The sequence below is a fragment of the Podarcis gaigeae genome (assembly GCF_964106915.1).
Source record: "Podarcis gaigeae genome assembly, chromosome: 4".
NCBI classification, from domain to species: Eukaryota; Metazoa; Chordata; class Lepidosauria; order Squamata; family Lacertidae; genus Podarcis; species Podarcis gaigeae.
In genome coordinates, this window is record NC_139677.1 from 92,841,137 (window position 1) to 92,860,728 (window position 19,592).

Sequence of the window (19,592 nt, forward strand, 5' to 3'; positions counted from 1 at the left end):
CCTGCGCCCCCTTTTTTTATTAAAAAAAAGTGCCGCCATCCAATCACTGCCGTTCCAACGACTCCGCCCTCCGACGCTCACGCAATTCCTAAGCCCCGCCCCCATACCGCCTCCCCCTCTCTCACACACACACCGCCTACCTCACCCCGCACTGCGCATGTGCGCCGCCGTTCCGCCCTCTCCCGTCTACCTTCCTTCGCGCCGGCCGAAGCGCCCTGCGCGTGCGCCCTGAGCATTCCCTCCTCCGAAGTTTCGCGAAGGGCACCCCCCTCCCGCGCCGAAGCTTCCGCCCGGCTTTTTCCGGAAAGAGCGCGAGAGAGCCTCTTCCTTTCCCGTCAGCTCAGCGGCGGCTTCTCCTCGGCTCCCTCTTCGCTCTCAACCGCCGGCTCCTTCCTCGTCGCTTCTCGGCCATGGCTCTGCTGTGCTACAACCGGGGCTGCGGGCAGCGCTTCGACCCCGAGGCCAACGTGGGCGGTGAGGAATAATACGATATTATTCTATTACAATGGTATTTTAAGCTTTTCTGCTCTCCACTCCGCCCTCACAACCACCCCGTGAGGTAGGCCAAGCTGAGAGAGTGGCTGGTCCGAGAAGGCCATGCGAGGGAGTGTGGTCTAGTGGTTAGAGCAGTCTCGCTCTCGCTCTCTCCCTACACACGTCCTCATACCGTTGCATGTACTCTCTGTGTGTGTGTGTGTTGTATTATTGTTCTCTAAGGAGCTGGGGGGGGGGGGCTATGCAGAGCTCCCCCCTCTTGACTGGCCTAAGGCCATTCAGGGGAGTGTGGCGTAGTGGTTAGAGCAGTCTCGCTCTCTCTCCCTACACACTTCCTCATCCCGTTGCATATACTCCCCCTCGGTGTGTATATTATTCTCTAAGGAGCTTGGGGGGGGGGCAATGCAGAGCTCCCCCCTCTTGATTTCATCAAGAGTGACTTGCCTAAGGTCATGGAGGGGAGTGTAGTGTGGTGGTTAGAGCAGGTTTGCTCTCTCCCCCTACACACAACGTGTGTCTTCATCCCGTTGTATACTGTATATATGCGTTTGTGGTATTCTGTTATATATTATCTTTAATCTAAGGAGCTCAAGAGTTGGGGGCTACACAGATCTCCTCCCCCTCTCGATTTCATACTCACAACAACCCCGTGAGGTGGGCCAGGCTGAGAGAGAGAGAGGAGTGACTGGCCTAAGGTCATGCAGGGGAGTGTGGCGTAGTGGTTAGAGCAGTCTCGCTCGCTCTTCCTACACACGTCCTCATCCCGTTGCATATACTCTCTCTGTGTATGTGTTTATATTGTATTATATATTATTATCAAAGGAGCTGGGGGGGCTGTGCAGAGCTCACCCCTCTTGACTAGCCTAAGGTCATGCAGGGGAGTGTGGTGTGGTGGTTGGAGCAGTCTCGCTCTCCCTACACACGTCCTCATCCCGTTGCATATACTCTCTCTGTGTATGTGTTTATATTGTATTATATATTATTCTCTAAGGAGCTGGGGGGGCTGTGCAGAGCTCACCCCTCTTGACTAGCCTAAGGTCATTCAGGGGAGTGTGGTGTGGTGGTTAGAGCAGTCTCGCTCTCTCTCCCTACACACAACGTGTGTCTTCATCCCGTTGTATACTGTATATATGTGTGTGTTGTATTTTGTTATATATTATCTTTAAGGAACTCAAGGTTGGGGGCTACACAGATCTCGCCCCCCCCTTGATTTCATACTCACAACAACCCCAAGAGGTGGGCCAGGCAGAGAGAGAGAGAGAGAGAGAGAGGAGTGACTGGCCTGTGGCCATGCAAGGGAGTATGGCATAGTGGTTAGAGCAGCCTCATGCACCTATGCATGTCCTCACCCCCCTATTCTATACTTTAAAGATATGTGTTTTATTCATATCCTATCTTTTCTCCAAGGAGCTCAAGGTGGCCTACATACATTCCTTCCCCTCTTGATTCCACCTTCACAGCAAGTGGTTAGAGGAGTCTTCATCTCTCTCTCTCTCCCCCCCCCCCCCACACCCCATGAGTCCTCACCCTCCATGTCTGGGCTGGACTCCCAGCTCCTGTCAGTCCTGGCCAGCATGAGCGGCAACAACTCAGGAATGGGGGGAAATTGAGTGTCCTGTTAGGACCAGGCAGATCCAGGGTCAGCTTCTCCCTTTGTCATCACCTCCCAGAGTGGCTGGGGCAACTCAGGCAGATGGGCGGCATATAAATAAATTATTATTATTATTATTATTATTATTATTATTATTAAGCTCATTGGGTGACCATGGAGCATAGGAAGCTGCCTTAAATTGGAACAGACAATTGGGCCATTTAGCTCAGTATCATCTGCACTGACTGCCAGCAGCTCCCTAGGGTTTCAAAGAGGAAGTTTTCCCAGCCCAACCTGGAGATGCAGGAGGGACTGTGGGACTGTCCAAAGCAGGTTCTCTACCGCTGAGCTATGGGCCAGTCACATAAATACACGTGTGTGTGTCCGCACACACACACACATACATTAGAACGAGGGAGACCCAGGTTCAAATCCTATCTTTTCAGCCATGAAGTTCATCACTTCAGCTACTTCACAAGCTATGTCAACTCTGTGGAGGAAGACTGAGATGTGAATGAAGTCATGCAGGGGTGGGGAACTTACGGCCCTTCAACGTCCCTGGTCATTGGCCATGTTGGCTGGAACTGATAAGGAGTTGGGAGCCCAGCAGGGTCTGAAGGGCAGCAGGTTGGGCAATGTATTCCAGTACAGTGGTACTTGGGGTTACAGGCTCCGCTAACCCGGAAGTAGTACCTTGGGTTAATAAATTTGCCCCAGGATGAGAACAGAAATTCTGCTGCAGCGGCGCGGTGGCAGCAGGAGGCCCCATTAGCTAAAGTAGTACCTCTGGCTAAGAACGGACCTCAGGAACGAATTAACTTCGTAACCAGAGGTACCACTGTATTGTATCTCTTTTGGATTTTTTCCTAATACTGTATAGTGATAGGGCTTCTTGGAAAGTGTGTTTGTTTATGTACCACTTGCACACTCTTCTCTCCCCATAGCGTGGTGGTTATAAATGTAACAAATGTGTGTGTAAAAGACATATAGAAGAAATATTTGCTAGACACACAGTTGACACTAAATTGTATTAGAATAATGTGTTCCTCCTCTCCCATATCATGTAGGTTGAACTAAGATACAGCAGGTGCTCTGTGCTGCTTATCAGCAACATTGTTCAAATACTTCTGTCGGAACAGGATAGTTTCTGAGAGCTTTAAGTCAACAATAGAGAAGACCCTGCATCAGTTGTTTTGTCCTCTCCTGGCATGGATAATGTTTTGTGCTTGTTTTGGGAACATCATGTTTTGTTGCCATGCACTGATACTGGTCTTGAGTTACAAAGCAACATTAAGTTATCTTAGGAGATGAGCCTTAGTAGCACATGTGATAAAAATGCCCATGCAGAATGCAGAGTCCTGGGGTGCAAGCGGGGGAGTGCCGTTCAAATGGTGTTTTAAAAATAACAGCCCTATGATTTCACCCAGGAAACCTCCAGCATACAACCCTGAGAGGTGGTATCACAATATGGCATTATACTAACATAACAAAACACATACAATACTCCATATTTCCTGAGTTGAGCAGGGAGGTGGGTGGGCCCGAGGACTTACAACCAACCTAGCCTCCAAATCTGATTCCATGATCTTACCATGACAACCTTAAACTGTAAATTTAGTCTAGGGGGTGGTAACAATGAAGTAAGAGAGGGAAAGACAATAAACTAGTAGAGAGGGAGGCATGGGCGAATAACAGGGTGACTGCAAGTAAATGCAGTTACACATATGGGCTCCTTTAGTTGGGGATGAGGACTGAGAAGTTGAAACTAATGACTTTATGGAGTGGTTTTGAAGCAGGGTGGAGCTGTGTAAATCAGGTGTAGGGAACCTTTAGCCCTCTAGATGTTGCTGCACTACAACTCCCATTATCCCTGGCCATTGGCCAAGCTTGCTGGGGCCAATGGGAGTTATTGTTCAGCAACAACTGGTGGGTGTAAGGATACCTATGCCCGACATAAGTGATCTGGCATTACTGAAAAGAGCAGAAGAAGGAAGAGTTGAGTGTGGATATGAATGTGGTCCCACTGTAAAGAAATCCGAACATTTCATCTTTGCAATTCTCAGCACCTTTGAGACTCCTGTTAGTCATTAGAATAATTACATGTGTGGCACCTGCAATTTGCTTATTTTTTCCATCTAGACTGGTACACCCATAGTAATTCAGATGTTCTACTGTAGATACTGATCAGTAACAACTTTTTCACTTCAAGGAGCTCAGTGTTAGGACAAAAATGTCAGTAGCATGTTCAGTATTGTAAAAAAAATGCTGCTTAATTTCTTTTATATTATATTTAATGCTTTGAGGTTTGATTGCACTGGGCATACTGTTTATCATAACAGGATAAGACGTCTTGAACTTGGAAGCAACTGGGTCTGTGCTACGTATGATAGAACTGTAAGCAAGTTAATGATTCTTATTTGGAACAAGTATATAATAGAACTGGCATTTCGACTTCTTCTGAATTTACCGGTATATATTCTACTAAGCATGGGAATTCTGTTGTCAGAATGGTTTCACAATTTATATGACTTCCAGAAAGCAAATAATGCCCATTTTTCACTTGTTTTCTGGCATTTAGTAACTCATCTGGTCCTGCTGCTAAGACAGCAGATCTGTACCCACTAAGCTGGTATTACATGGTGGTCTGGATGGTGAGAAAGGCATCATATGAATATACTGTCATTAGTAAAAGATTCTGTTAGTACTTTTGTTTGACTGGCAAGCTTAAGAAGAAGGATATGTTGAAGTTAGACTGTGGAAGATTTTTAATTGTTTCAGCAGACTGCTTCTAAAGTGATCTACATCTTAGATGGGGAGAGGTCTGGATGTGTCAGGTGTTTTGCTGGAATTGAAACTTAATGTTTAAGGTGCCTTACTTTTGAGAGTCCCATGGGCTGCAAGAAGATCAAACCTCTCCATTCTGAAACAAATCAGCCCTGAGTGCTCACTGGAAGGACAGATCCTAAGCTGAGGCTCCAATACTATGGCCACCTCATGAGAAGAGAAGACTCCCTGGAAAAGCCTCTGATGTTGGGAAAGATGGAGGGCACAAGGAGAAGGGGACGACAGAGGACAAGATGGTTGGACAGTGTTCTCGAAGCTACCAGCATGAGTTTGACCAAACTGCGGGAGGCAGTGGAAGACAGGAGTGCATGGCGTGCTCTGGTCCATGGGGTCACGAAGAGTCGGACACAACTAAACGACTAAACAACAACTTTTGAAGCTGAGCTGATGATATCACTCATGTGAAGTTGAGATGCTGTATTGTGTTTCCTGTTGAGGAATAAGTGCTTGCCGTGCATCACCTGAACTGTACCTGAACTACTACTGCCTGGATAGTGGGCACAAGTTCTTATTTATAATTACTTACATCCCACTTTTCAGGATGCAAATCCATTTCCTCTTTCTCCCCACTCCACAAAGTATGCTTTGCCTGGACATTTCAGGCAAGTATTTTGGTGTTGGATTGTGGAACTTTATATATAAATTGTGGGTTTCAAAACTGCTCTATATTTATTTGGTTACTTGTTCTGTAAAAGTGTTATGTAGCTCCTTGAAACTTGTTTGCATGCTTAAGAAGTGGTACATGAGTCCATTGCAAACACTTAAGCTGGAATCCAAAGACCTACTTTAGGCATGTCAAATGATTTGGGCACACCTGGTATGATCTCATCTTTTAAATGCCCTCTTCTTTGAAATCCCCATCAGTTACAAGTAGAGTGCTTAAAGAAATACAAGCCCAAAACACTCTACTTGATTTTCTTTTCTGAATCCTAGCCGTGACCTCTTTCTTGTATGGTATTCATGTTTTGATTGTATGTGATATAGGCAGTGCCAGTGGAGCTGGGTCATAGAATCATATACCGGTAATTATAGAGTTGGAAGGGATCCTAGGGGTCTCATCTAGTCCAACCCCCTTCAATGCAGGGATCTCAATTGAAGCATCAATGGCAGATGGTAATTTAACCTCTCCTTAAAACCCTCTAGTCATGGAGTGTCCACCACCTCCTGGAGGAGTCCTTCCACTATCTAACAGCTCTTACCTTCAGAAAGTTATCCCTGATGTTTAGTTGGAATCTCCATTCTTATAACTTGAAGCCATTTGTTTGGGTCCTACCTTCCAGAGTAGAAGTTGCTCCATCTTCCATGTGACAGCTCTTTAGATATTTGAAGATGCCTCTCTTACCTCCTTCTTAATAGGGTAATCATACCTAATTCCCCAACCATTCCTCATAAAGCTTGGTTTCCAGACCCTTGATCATCTTGGTTGCCCTCTTCTACACACATTCCAGATTGTTAGCATCCTCCTTAAATTGTGGAGTCGAGAACTGGACACAGTATTCCAGGTGTGGTCTGACCAAGGCAGAATAGAGTGGTACAATTACTTCCCTTGACACTATACTTCTGTTGTTGCAGCCTAGAGTAGCATTAGCATTTCCCCCTGTAGTTTCACATTGTTGATTCATGTTCATATTGTGGTCTGCTATTTGTGCTGCTGGTTCTTTTGGCCTAAGTGTAAAACCTTGTATTTGTCCCATGAAATTCATTTTGTTAGTTTGGGCCCAGTTCTCCGATCTGTTAAGGTCATATTGAAACCAGTTCAGTATTCAGCGGTATTGGCTACCTGTCCACCCATCCCCTACCCCCAGTTTGGTGTCATCGGCAGAATTGAGCATCTCCTCAATTCCTTCATCCAATTAATTTATAAAGATGCTGAACAACAGCAGGCCCAGGACAGAATCCTGTGGTACTCCACTTGTCCCTTTTTTCAAGGATGGTGAGGAACCATTAATGAGCACTCTTTGGATTTGGTCATTCAACCCAACTACAAATCCACCTAATAATTTAGGCTGGGTATTTCTACTTATTAAAATGTATATTTAATTTTATGCCTCAATTCATTTCTGGCTTTTATAGATAACATGCCATCCAGGAAAGCACACAAACATCCAAAGGGAGTATTTTGTAACAACCGCTTGTGTTTCCTGAATTCTGTGTTCTGTTTCTAACTGAAAAAGCGTGCAGTGTGCTGTTACATGATATTGAGCCTTGATGAATATGAAAATATTGACAGCAATCACAAGACTGATTAACTTACTTTGCTAAATATAACCTGTAGCTTTAGGGATGGTATCACTGCTGTCCTCTGCTAATCCTTCTTTTTTCTCCTTCTTTTAGAGTCCTGTACCTATCACCCAGGAGTACCAGTCTTTCATGATGCTCTTAAAGTAGGTGTACAAACATAATTGTTTAAAAGCCTTCCAAAACTTCAACTAAATCATGCTCATGGCAATATTTCAATTCCCTTCATGACCTTTGATGTATCAATCTGCTTGAGTTTGGTGGAATGCCCACTTTTTTCCTGAAATAGAAGATTTACCCTGTTTAGTTATTATAGAAACATATGCTGTTCCAGGCAGCAGTGATCACTTGAATGCATTGTGTTAAACATGTTCCAGGTCTCTATTGAACCTTATGCTACAGTACATCTCTCCCAAAGTATGTTGGTGACACTTGTTATTGCGTATTGCTGGATACCAGGGTTGGAATGTTTAGTAAGTTTTTATTGCTTTTTAACAAAGTGATGATTATCACTTTATCTAAAAATAACATGTCTTGGGATTTTGAAAAATTGGGCCCTACATTGCTGTACCAGCTGTTGAATAATTTATGGTCTTTTCGTGTAGCTTTGTTATCTCACATTGGGGAAGCATTCCGTTTTTTCTCCTTAGGTGTTTTTGATATCAAGATGGTAAATTCATGGCTTGTATCTTGCAGGGCTGGTCATGCTGTAAAAGAAGGACCACAGACTTTTCTGACTTCTTAAGCATTGCGGTATGTATTAATATTTTGTAATGGTTGTATTTTACTACAAATGAAAAAATGAAAGTTGCTCATTTGAGGGGGTGGGAATCCCTTAGAACAGGAATGGGCAACATATGGGCTTCCAGTTGTTGCTAGACTATGGCCCGCATTTTAGCTTAGACCAGGCATAGGCAAACTCAGCCCTCCAGATGTTTTTGGGACTAGAACTCCCATCATCCCTCACCACTGATCCTGTTAGCTAGGGATGATGGGAGTTGTAGTCCCAAAACATCTGGAGGGCCAAGTTTGCCTATGCCTGGCTTAGACTGTAGTCAACAACATTAGGGCCACAGGTTGCCCAAGACACACTTAGAAAAATCAGGTTCTAAAAACCTGCATTTGCTTGTAGCTTGTAGATGTTGTACAACTGTTTGCCACTGACATGGAGTGTTCAAATCAGCTGCCTTCAAGTGAAGAAAGTGTGTTGTCTTCTCTGCAGGTGTTTCAATTATTTCTTGACATTTTGATTATAAAAGTGAGGCCTGAATCAAAAAGCTGTAGTGTGTGTAACAGCCATGCCATTTTCTGGGTTACTCCATTTCATTTCTCTCCCTAACATTCTGTTCCAAGGTCACCGTGCATGCTTAGTCGTCACTAGGCTCTTTGGTTTTCCCCCTAAACATTTTGTTGTGCTTCCCTGAACCTGCTGCTTCCCTCTTACACATGAATGCTACTGTTTGGGCTAGATAATGATTAACAGTGGAATAACTGAATCTGCTATTAGTTTGTATGATTCTAATAAGTATGGAAGACCTTTAAAACCATGTGTGTGTGCAGGGCTGTGCTGAGCTTGTCTGAGGCACGGGGCAGGAGTCTTGTTCCTGGCATGGTCCGACAGGTCCCCCAGCCTGCTTAGCCATCTGAGGCTTGGGGCATGTGTACCTGTCTGCACAGGCCTGAATGTAATAACTTAAAAGACCATAGGTTGCTGCATTTGAGAAACTGATGGGAGGAAGTTGATCTGAATGTCTGTACTTAACCCTAGTATTTACTTATAAATATTAAGCGCTGAAGTGGCAGAACTAGCTTAAGAAATTGCATTGTTAGAGCTGAATATACAGTCAACATTAGGTACTGTACTAGTATGCATACATGATTTTATGTGCTGTAAGCTGCCCAGTGTGGCTGGGGAAACCCAGCCAGATGGGCAGGGCATAAATAATAACATTATTATTATTATTGTTGTTGTTGTTATCAGGGCTGTACAAAGGGCTTCCATAATAGTGAGAAGCCCCCTGAACCAGTCAAACCTGAAGTTAAAACTACCTCTGAGCGAAAGGAGTTAGCTGACTTGAAGCCTAAATTTCAAGAACACATAATTCAGGCACCAAAGCCTGTGGAAGCAATACAGAGGCCAAGGTATTGTCCTGAGAGCAGGCATTTGTGCCAAATTACTATCTATCTATCTATCTATCTATCTTACATATATATGCCCCGTTTTCCAGCATTTGGGGAGTGGATATCTAATGTTAAAACCTGCTTTATGTGTATATTTTGCAGTTGAGCAGCTTCAGGATGCAGTCAGAAGGTGCCTTGTTTCTGTGACCAAATACCAGGCAAAGGAGAGAAGCACTTCTTGTCTCTGGGGGGAATAATATGCATCCAGTAGTGATGAAACTCTTGAGTCAGATGGCTAAGCTTCTTTAAACAATGTATAGGACAGCAGAGCCATTTCTCTTCCTCCAGAGCCTGAGCATCCTTTGCTGGGTCTTGGGGTTTATTCCTCTTCTCTGGGACTGAAATTGGTTTGCTGTTTTTAGAGTTTGCATGGATGAAAGTCATGGGAAATGGAAAGAGAACAACTACAGTGGTACCTCTGGTTACGTACTTAATTCGTTCCGGAGGTCTGTTCTTAAGCTGAAACTGTTCTTAACCTGAAGCACCGCCTTAGCTAATGGGGCCTCCCGCTGCCGCCGCGCCGCCAGAGCATGATTTCTGTTCTAATCCTGAAGCAAAGTTCTTAACCCGAGGTAATATTTCTGGGTTAGTGGAGTCTGTAACATGAAGCATATGTAACCTGAAGTGTATGTAACCCGAGGTACCACTGTATAGCTTACCGAATAAGCATAAGCTTTTCATAATGGAAGTTCCCATTCTATCCCAGGCACTTCCAGTTAAAGGACCTGGAGGCAAGAGTGCGAAAGGTACTGGAGAGCCACTCCTTGTCAGGCTAGACAGTATTGGGCTTTAGGGGCCAGTCATACGAGCTGCTATAAGGTAGCTTACAGTGTTCACATGAAATTTCTCGATGTAAATTCCAAAAAAGTACTTTTCAACCTTTTCAGACCCTGGGTGTACCTTTAGTCAGATCCAAATTATAATCCCTGTTTTCCATTTACAATGGTACCTTGATTTAAGACCGTAATCCGTTCCGGAAGTCCGGTCTTAAAACAAAGCGGACTTAAAACAAGGCGTGCTTTCCCATAGAAAGTAATTGAAAATGGATTGAAAAACACCCCCTAAAACAGCAATTTAACACAAATTTTACTGTCTAACGAGCCCATTGATCCATAAAAGGCAATAATCCATGTACTGTACTATAAAATATATAAGACAGTATTGTAGATGGAAAAAAATAACATTATTATTTTTTCTTACGTGCACTGATGATAGCCGTTGTTTGGATGGGGGGCTTTTATCCATTTCTGCAGTCACACAATCAGCCAGTAGCTGAACTGGGTTCGCCTCAGTCCCATAAAACGAAGTCACAGTCAAAAAACCGAAAAAGCCGCACAAACCAAAACACACACAAAAAAATCAAAAACGAATCCTCCAAATATCACCTCTGTGTTGCAACAGCTGGCAGACTCAGCAGGAAGCCTCTGATTAGCAGCGAGGGACTCAATTAACAAACGAAACACACTCAACAGGAACCAGACGATGAAAAGCGACCCCTAAAACAGAAGCCTGGCCCGACTTATATCAAAAAAATGACTGAACCTGGAGTACTCATTTCCGGGTTGCAATTGGACTTGGTCCAAAATTGACTTATAATAGACTGGACTTTAGTCAAGGTACCACTGTATTCATATACCACTTATGTGTGTATGCTGGTGCCGCTGGTGCAAACTACCTTGGGTCAGGCTGCAGCCTATTTATCTGTCCTAATGCACCTGCAAAATACCAGTGTTCTAGAAGACTTCATAAGTATTTTGAAACGAATTGCTTTTGTCACGTTAAAAAGTAACACAACTTACTCCCTCTGCTTTCTTTAGCCCAGATGAGCCGATGAGTTGCTTGGAGCTGAAAGTATCTGCTTCCTTGAAGCAAGCATTAGAGAAGCTAAAGCTGTCATCAGGAAATGAAATTAAAAAAGGTATATAGCTTGATAGGGTTCATGTTTTTACCTAAATGAGTGTGTTGTAGCTCAGTGCTCGATAGGTTCAGTGAATCTATTGCTATTATTATTGAACCCCTCCTTGGAGTTCAGAGCACTGAACATGGAAGTATCCTATCTGATTGTGTAGCAGATGGTTCCTGAAAGATAAACATCTTGGGTAGAAAATCTCATTTGTATACTCCTATATGCTTGAGTTCTGCTCATTTCTTTAGAAGAACAGTGAATTCTTAAGACTTATAATGCAAACTATTCCTGTTTTACAGAGGATGATAGTGATGAGATAAAGATTGGGACTCCATGTAAAAATGCAGGCTGTAAAAAGGTAAATATCTCAATGTTATGTAAATGTGCCACACTTCAAACCCCTTAGTTCCCCATCCTTTTATAAGTTGCTGAGAACTTTTCTTTGCTGCCAAGCTAATGCAGGGAATTAGGTGGTCTTGGATTTTAGATTTATTGTATATATGTATGTATGCTGTTAACTCCTTTGATTTATTTTACGTATAGTGGTATAAAAATACCTTTATAAATAAAACCAATCAGTAAGTTGTCACTCAGTACAGATCACATCACCCAATATTGCATGATGTCTTTTGGCACGCACCAGTAATTATTGTAGCATTTAGTTCTTGAGTACAGGTGAGGGATATTTGTATGGGCATGTGTTTTTGCACTGCCAAGAATGTGAGCTGTTACTCATTTCTTTTCCAGTTATAAAGTATTGTGTAAGCTTCTGCGTTACACTTCCATCAGAATTTTGTGATGTGTTTGGTCGGCACTGGCACATGTAAACATTTATGGCTTTTAGAGACTGTTCAGAAAATAATTTATTATTAATTTAGTTTAGTCATGTAACATTAGTCAGTCTCCAGGCGACTTTCAACAAAATTAACAGCATGCAAAAAAATTAATCAATTTAAAAACAGTCATAACACAGTACAATCTCTTAGGAAAGGGAAGGAAACTTCAAGCATATTAATATTAGAGACTTTCCCAGGTCCAATTAAAAAGTTAAAAAATAGCAAGCGTAAGAGTATATTCTTCAGGCTTAGATGTTAAATCAAAAATAGCACAAAAATAGAGGAAGTTGAGGGCATGGCAGAAGAGTCCCATTGTGGGCTATGGTGCCATGGTGTAGTTTCAGAAATATTAAAAGCGTAATTTTAGAATTACAGGAGAAATCTCTTTCATGACTCAAAAAGTTGCATGGATGGGATGGGTCATGTTATGGGTCATGTGGGAGGTGGGGGGCATTGTTACAAGTTTCTGCTTAGACCCCCAAACAAATGCTTTGGCACTGATTGGACCAGTCAGACCAGTCAGCCGGAGGAAACTGAGCTGAGCTGAGTCAGCCGGAGGAAACTTGATACAACTGCAGTCCTAAATTTACCTACCTGGAAGTAAGCTCCGTTGAATTCTATAGAATTTTTGAGCAGATGATGTTGGGATTGCACTGTAAGCGGCTACCTCAGCTGTTGGGTGGAAGCTGTAGAGCAATAATCTAATGCAATGACTGGTAAAACGTTATTTGTCTGTTAATTTTTCCCTTAGACATTTGAAGGACCACACAGCATGGAAGAAACATGTACATACCACGCAGGTGTCCCTATATTCCATGAAGGGTTAGTAGTATGTGTCTTCCTCGAATTCTCTGTTAACCATCCGCTAGCTAGGCACAATGAAACTTGAGATTTGTTTTGTTGCAGTTGTTTATATGACGTCTTTAAATCTTAATACACAGGATGAAATACTGGAGTTGCTGCAAGAGGAAAACATCAGACTTCAATACTTTCTTGTCTCAAGAGGGTTGTGCGACAGGAATACATGCATGGATTAAGAAGGATGCTGTAAGTAGCAAGGGATGTGTTATTAATAGCTACCTATTCTTACCTGTGTTGCTAAAAATAATACACCTGCTTGGATAGACTGACTTATGTGTGAAACTTTGAATATTTCATTTTCCATCATTGGTCAATCAACTTGTACCTTACAACGACTTGAATGCAGTGAGATGTTACCTGACAATATTTGGACTTTTGCAGAATAAAACAGAGGGCACAAAGTTTAGTGGAGCAACTAACCAGACAGAGCCATAACATAGAAGTTGTGCCTCAATTAATTAAACACCTCTGCAGAAAGGTGGTTCTGTGGGTTTCTCTGTTTTTGTTTTCTTCTACCTAGGCTATATACTGTACAATGATGACAAATGCTGAAACATTGACTCCCTTTCCATCTTGTTAAAGTGAGCTTCAGCCATAGAACATTTGGGGGGGGGGGCAATATAAATGACATTGAAGGGATTGTAAAGAATCTGTATGGAAAGAGTCTTAGGCTATGCCTCCATAGAGCCCAGTGTACTTTGGAAAAAGATAAGTAGCAAGGAAAGTATTTGCAAATGGGTTGAAACCATGATTTGTGTCTTTTAACTCTAACCGCCTACAGGAGAAAAAAGTGGTTCCATGCAGGCACGATTGGCATCAAACTGGAGGTGAAGTGACAATTTCTATTTATGCCAAGAATTCCATTCCTGAACTTAGTCATGTAGAAGCAAATAGCACGGTGGTGAGTTACCCTAAATGGCCTGTATTGTTCCCGTTTTAACTCCAAATTCAAATTGATTGTTTAGTGTGGCAGCACCTGCATTTTGAAACTTCACTGTACTCTTCTCGGCGCCTGCTAAAAACATTCCTGTTTAGATGAGCCTACTCAGTTGCCTAGAAAGTTTAGGTAATTTTAACCTGTTTTAGCATTTTACAACTTGGATGTTTTAAAGCAGGGTTGTAAATACTTCTTCATTTTACTGTTTTATCTTTCTTTTTCACAATCAAGCAATGTATAAATTTTATGGAATGAGTGAGTGAGTGAATGAAAACTCTCTGCTTTCTAGCATTGCAAGCTGAAATAAATACTGCATGTTTAGCTGCTACTGCATAAACTTCTCCTTCTCTTCCAGTTAAATATCCATATCGTATTCGAAGGTGATAAGGAATTTAATCAGAATCTGAATCTATGGGGTGTAAGTACATACATATTTGCATTCAATTAAACTTCAGGCAGGTTCAAAATCACAGTCAGGCACTTGTAGAAGGATTAAGTGACAAGATTAAGTACTACAAGATATGTATATCTTGCATTTGTCCTGCTCAGAATTCTTCCATTGAAATTAATGGACATGACTAACTTCTGAGTAAAACTTAGTTGGATAAGTAGATGCTAAGTACAGAATACCTCTCATTCAATCTTCTACTAATCTCAATGCAATTGAAGATACAAATCATAAAATCTACACTTTCCTTGTTCCTTTTGTATTCTGATTTATTGGAAACCTGAGGCATTTAAAATAGTCCACTTTTGTGGAAAAATAAATAAAAATCCTGGCATTGTGATGAGTAATATTAAAGCTGCTCCTGCTCCTCAGTCTTGCTGTAGTTCTATGCTTAGTTTCCTGAACATAACTTTCTGCTTTTCAGTTTTGGCTGAATTAGTAAGTATCTGGTTTAGAATAAAATGCTCTTAAGTAAATGCCAGCCCTTAAACAATTCACTCTTTCCTCAATAGCATCATAATCTGTACGCAAAACAGTCAGGGGTGTGTGTTCAACATAGGAGGCAATTTGTATCTTGGAACATGTGTCAAGGGACAGCACTTATTTGTTTACCTGTATTCATGAGAGCTTACACTTAGGCTAATTTTTCTATTCCTGTGTTACACAGGGCAGTGTTAAAATTTTCTCTTACGAATAGTTACATTATTTTTTTCTGGGTTTTGCTTCTTTGTTTTTTAAAAACAGTTACTTTATAGCAGCAAGTTGAATAAACTCAATTCTGTAGTGTTAATCAGGCATGCAGTTAAGTAGTAAACTGAAATGTACATGTCTTCTTCCAGGTAATTGATGTGAAAAGGAGTTACGTAAATATGACGGCTACAAAGATTGAGCTCACGATGAGGAAAGCTGAGCCCATGTTATGGGCAGGCTTGGAACTCCCAGTGTCCAAAGTAAAACCAAAAGAGCAGCAAGAAATTGCAGCACAAGCTTGAAATCTGAGAAGAGGCCAATTTTTGCCCCTGGTGAAGTGGTGACTTTGCTGTTTTAATGTAACTTAATTTTCTGCATAATCACAAAAAAGTTGCATTCCAGATTGGGTGTAGTTCTAGGCTTTTCAGTAGCAGAATGTTTGTTTTGTTTGTTGTACTGGATCTTCACCAGATGGTTAAGGCTGGTGCTCATGGAGGTGTTGTGGGTGTGAGCAGCAGCCGTTGGAACCAATAGCCACAGGCACCTGAGGAAGATGCCCTTTGTCACCTTCTCAGCACTGCCCTTGCTTGCTGGTTCTCTCCCCCTGGCAAGTCCCTGTTTTTAACACCAGAAAAGGGCTGAGGAAGTTGTTTGTTTATTCTTCCCTATTGTAGGGCAGTGTTATGCAACCGTTTATTTGCTTAAGGCTGTGTTATATTGTATGTACTCTGTCAGGGGTGCTTACTGGCAGTGCGTAGGGCAGGCTCAATGTTCACGACCTAATACAGCTGTCAGTTTTGGCAGCTGCTGCAGCAATCAACCCTGGACCACGACTTTTAGTTTTAGAATTCCAAAGCTGTACATGCATCCTGGTTCAGCATCAACATACGTTCATATTGTGGTCCACACTGTGTTAAGATTTCCTCAGTGCTTGAAATGTTACTCAGCCAAGTCACCACTTCAGCAGCCTGCGCTTTTTAATTGTTTTGCCTTGAAAAGAATTGATTCTGTGTAATAATGCAACTACTTGCTTTAAATTATAGCATGAGGATTAAAAAGATATATATACAACAGTGGTTAAGTTAAATGAGTTTTTCCATATTGCGGCCATGAATTTCATTTGTATAGGGAAACTGGAAAAAGTAGGTGTCTGGAACACCTAAAAAAATAATAATTAAGGTTCTTTAAAAAACAAAAAAACAAAAACCAACTTCTTTTCCTAGTGTTTTTTCCCCTGCATGGATGTGTGTTTAATTTTTGTTGATGAAGAACATTTGTTAAAGGTCTCATCCCTTCAGACCTTTTTATAAATTTATGGAATAAATAGTTAACCTGGAGCTGGTTTCATTCAGTTTCTGATTTCTACAGTGTGAGCAGAATGAGTGTTTGAACAAGTTTTGGTTATGTATTAGGAGTTCAGTTAAACAAATTCAGTAAATATTACTTTTGGTCTAACATCCTGCCTTCTGTCCTGCCTACCCCAGTCAGAAAACATTCCTTTCACACCTTGATGGCTTTCTTTATGGTGGTAAAACGATGTAGAAGGTACACTGATATTTTTTATTTTAAGAGCGGTTACACATAGTGCTTCTTTAAATGGGTTACTGTAGTCACAACCACGCTGAACAGTTAATAGAATTTTAAAGTTGTTTCACTCTTCTTTTTTGTTCTACATCCAGGTGCTTCTTCTACTCAGCTTTGAAGGGAAACCCTCTTTCCAGTAGCATCTGAGTTATGATTTTTGAGGATTTATTCTACGGTAGCTCAGCTGCAGTCTTGTGTGTTTCATGCAAGCCATATATCACTGTTGGTAGAATAGAGGTGGAAACTGCAAACTGTCAGGGAGGGAGGAGTGGAATTAGATGAACTAGTGAGTAGCGTCAAATGAATGCAAGGTGAAATGGATTCAGCTGGGCTTCTGAGTGAAAAACTGTTCCAGGCAAGGTGGAACAGTTGGTGGCTGGTGCTGAAAACATATAATTCTTCCACTGTGGCTATCAAAATCACTGGCAGCTGCACACTTTGCTGGAAATGTGCTCAGTCTTGGCCCATGCTGTAAACGAGAGCTTTAGAACTGGCTTAGGACAGCTTAGAAATGGCATGTGAGTGAATGCTTTAAACTGCCAGAAGTAGCACTGTCTGATTAAAAAGTATTATTGTCGTCAGTCTAGGTTGAAAGTGTAGATGGGCAGCAAAGATGATCTCTTGTCCATTTTTTAATGGTGTTTATCCCACCCTTCTTCCAAGGTCCTTGGGGGGGGGGGCAGTCTAACCTTCCATCCCCTCCAGTCAAACTTTCTGATGGGTCTTTCTGATCATGACAAGGGAAGTAGCCTCATGGTGCTGCTGTTTGAATATTATGTCTGTGTTGAGAAGAATCAGCTTTCTGGGCATGCAGTTCAAATAGATTGTTTCTGTTCTCGTTCCTGCTGCTCCCAACTATCCTACAACGCAGTTTTCAGTGTCCCTGCAGCAGCCTGAACCGCGAAAGTTGCAATAGAGATTTGCCTTTTGACTTCCTCCCAAGCTTTGCGTTGATCTGTCCTGCTGTCGATATCAAACATGGCATCATAGATTCCAGGGAAGGACACACCTGCATACTTGTTGCGGCTGCTTGGAGCAAAGATGATGTGTCTGTGGGGCAAGGGAACACATTTTTTTAAAAAATTAAGCAAGCAAACCCTGGCAGAAAGTTAGTCAAATTTTAAGTCACTGTAGACCTATTAAAATTAATGGACCTAATTTGTTTCATTAATTTCAGTGGGTCTACTCGAGTAAAACAGCTGACGACAACCCCCCAAAGTCTTTATTTCTGTTGCTGGACCTTTATAGGGTTCCCAGGGCCATTTTCCAAAGAAATGAAACATCGTAAGCTACAGTTCAGGGAGAGCTTTACACTAAAGCAGCACAAGTGTGAGCATTTTAGAAGCCTGAAATGATTAAAATACATCTTTCCTGACACAAATGAAAATGGCATGGCTGCTGTATGAACCTTCTTGGGGATGAACTGCGCAAACAAGGACACAACAATTGAGAATACTCCCTCTCCTCTTACAGCACTGCCTCCCCTCCCTGAAAAGGACCACTGCTGACCTTAATGTATAGCCCAGTAAATGCAGCAAACCTGCCAGGCATTTGGGCCCAAAGCCATATAGGGTTTTATGAGTTGAGTTAAGCAGTACCTGGCTTAGAAATTGTGCAAGACATTACTGGCAAGATAGGTTGGCAAAAACCTGTCCCAATGCTAGGTGTTTAGTCGCCTGGGTTGTTTTAGTGCAGTATGTGGTCAGTAAAGGTGCCCATTGCTCACATGAGGGGTCAACATCACTCGGACTATGCAAAAGCATTTAATTTTTGGTTTGGAACTGCAGGTGCAGGAATGCATATTCCCAACTCCCTACTTTCCACCCTGGGATCCTTTGATAAAAAGTGATGATATAATAATAATAATAATAATAATAATAATAATAATAATAATTGCTTTCTCTGGAATGGGTGCTCCCTCTTTTTCCTTGCTGGCATTAACTATGGTCCCACATCCATCTGCTCAACTGTTATCACAGAAAACATTGCTTTTAGAATCTACCCAACCTGTCCTCCTATTAGGGTAACTATGGGCATTGTGTGGGAAAATGGGTACCTTCATTCAAGGTTTCCCAGACCACCAATGGTCCGTGAGCTTCATTCGGGTGGCCTGCTGCATGACATATTAAATATACATGCTGGATTTTTATAGCACTTTTATTGCTTCTTTTCTTACATTGCTGTTTATTGTACTGCAATTTTGAGTTCTGTGGAATTCAGGTTGTAATACAACGAAATACAGCATCATTGAAATAAAAGAAGCAACAAAAAATAAATTTAAAAATCATGAAGTGTCTTTCCTGGAACATTACAATTGCTACAAGAGACAGAAAAAACTATTAAGTCCCCACCCCCTCCCTCCAAGACCATTAGCAAATTTTGAGTGCTCTGTTGGGTGTCAGAGGTGGGGAACCACAGCTCTAATCCATTTGTCTGAGAGAGGGGGAAACAGGTCTACTGCCCTATGCCCTGCAAACAACCTCTTCTCTGTGTTATGATGGCTTACCTGTAAAACTGCCTGCCTGGCAACCCAAGGGGATCGATGAACGCTCTCTCCAGAAGCATCAGCTGATCATTTGCCCTCCGCACAGCAATGAGGCTGTAAAGTGAGAGAGACATCATTAGAACATAGGAAAGCCCTGTTGGACCACACCAATGACCATTTCTTCCAATGGTCAAGCATGCCTCTGGGAAGGCCCACAAGCACAGTAAAAGGACAATAACCCAGCAATGGGTCTTCAGAAATACACAGCCTGGAGGTAGAAGACAAACATTATGGCCATTACTGTCTCCAGGCTATATGCTACCTCCAATGCTAGCCTTATCCTCGATGAGTTTGTCCAGTCCTTTCTTAGATCTGTAAGTTTGTATGACATCAGATGATTATGGGCACATGGAAGGCACTTTAGCCTAATGTTCTGCTTTCCATAGGCTCTCTCCTAAAGTGTGTGATACTACATTCCAACCAGCTTTGAAGTTAA

At 42.2% G+C, this 19,592-nt stretch overlaps 2 protein-coding genes across 2 annotated transcripts in view; one reads left to right on the plus strand and one right to left on the minus strand.

Annotated features, from left to right (window-relative positions):
* The first annotated feature begins 222 nt into the window (after positions 1–222).
* CHORDC1 (cysteine and histidine rich domain containing 1) lies at positions 223–16,364 on the plus strand. Its single transcript, XM_083737212.1, has 11 exons — positions 223–474; positions 7,265–7,314; positions 7,865–7,921; positions 9,150–9,310; positions 11,167–11,267; positions 11,555–11,613; positions 12,843–12,913; positions 13,033–13,138; positions 13,734–13,853; positions 14,245–14,307; positions 15,177–16,364. The coding sequence occupies exons 1-11, from the start codon at positions 411–413 to the stop codon at positions 15,327–15,329; spliced, it is 1,005 nt and encodes a 334-aa protein (XP_083593338.1). The 5' UTR covers positions 223–410; the 3' UTR covers positions 15,330–16,364.
* A 204-nt stretch (positions 16,365–16,568) lies between these two features.
* NAALAD2 (N-acetylated alpha-linked acidic dipeptidase 2) overlaps positions 16,569–19,592 on the minus strand; it is a 38,426-nt gene continuing 35,402 nt past the window's right edge. Inside the window, exons 18-19 of the mRNA XM_083736597.1 lie at positions 19,118–19,210; positions 16,569–17,661 (exon numbers count right to left, since the gene is read on the minus strand). Of these exons, the coding sequence (XP_083592723.1) occupies positions 17,472–17,661; positions 19,118–19,210 (283 nt within the window). The 3' untranslated portion in view covers positions 16,569–17,471. The remainder of the gene's footprint in view (positions 17,662–19,117; positions 19,211–19,592) is intronic.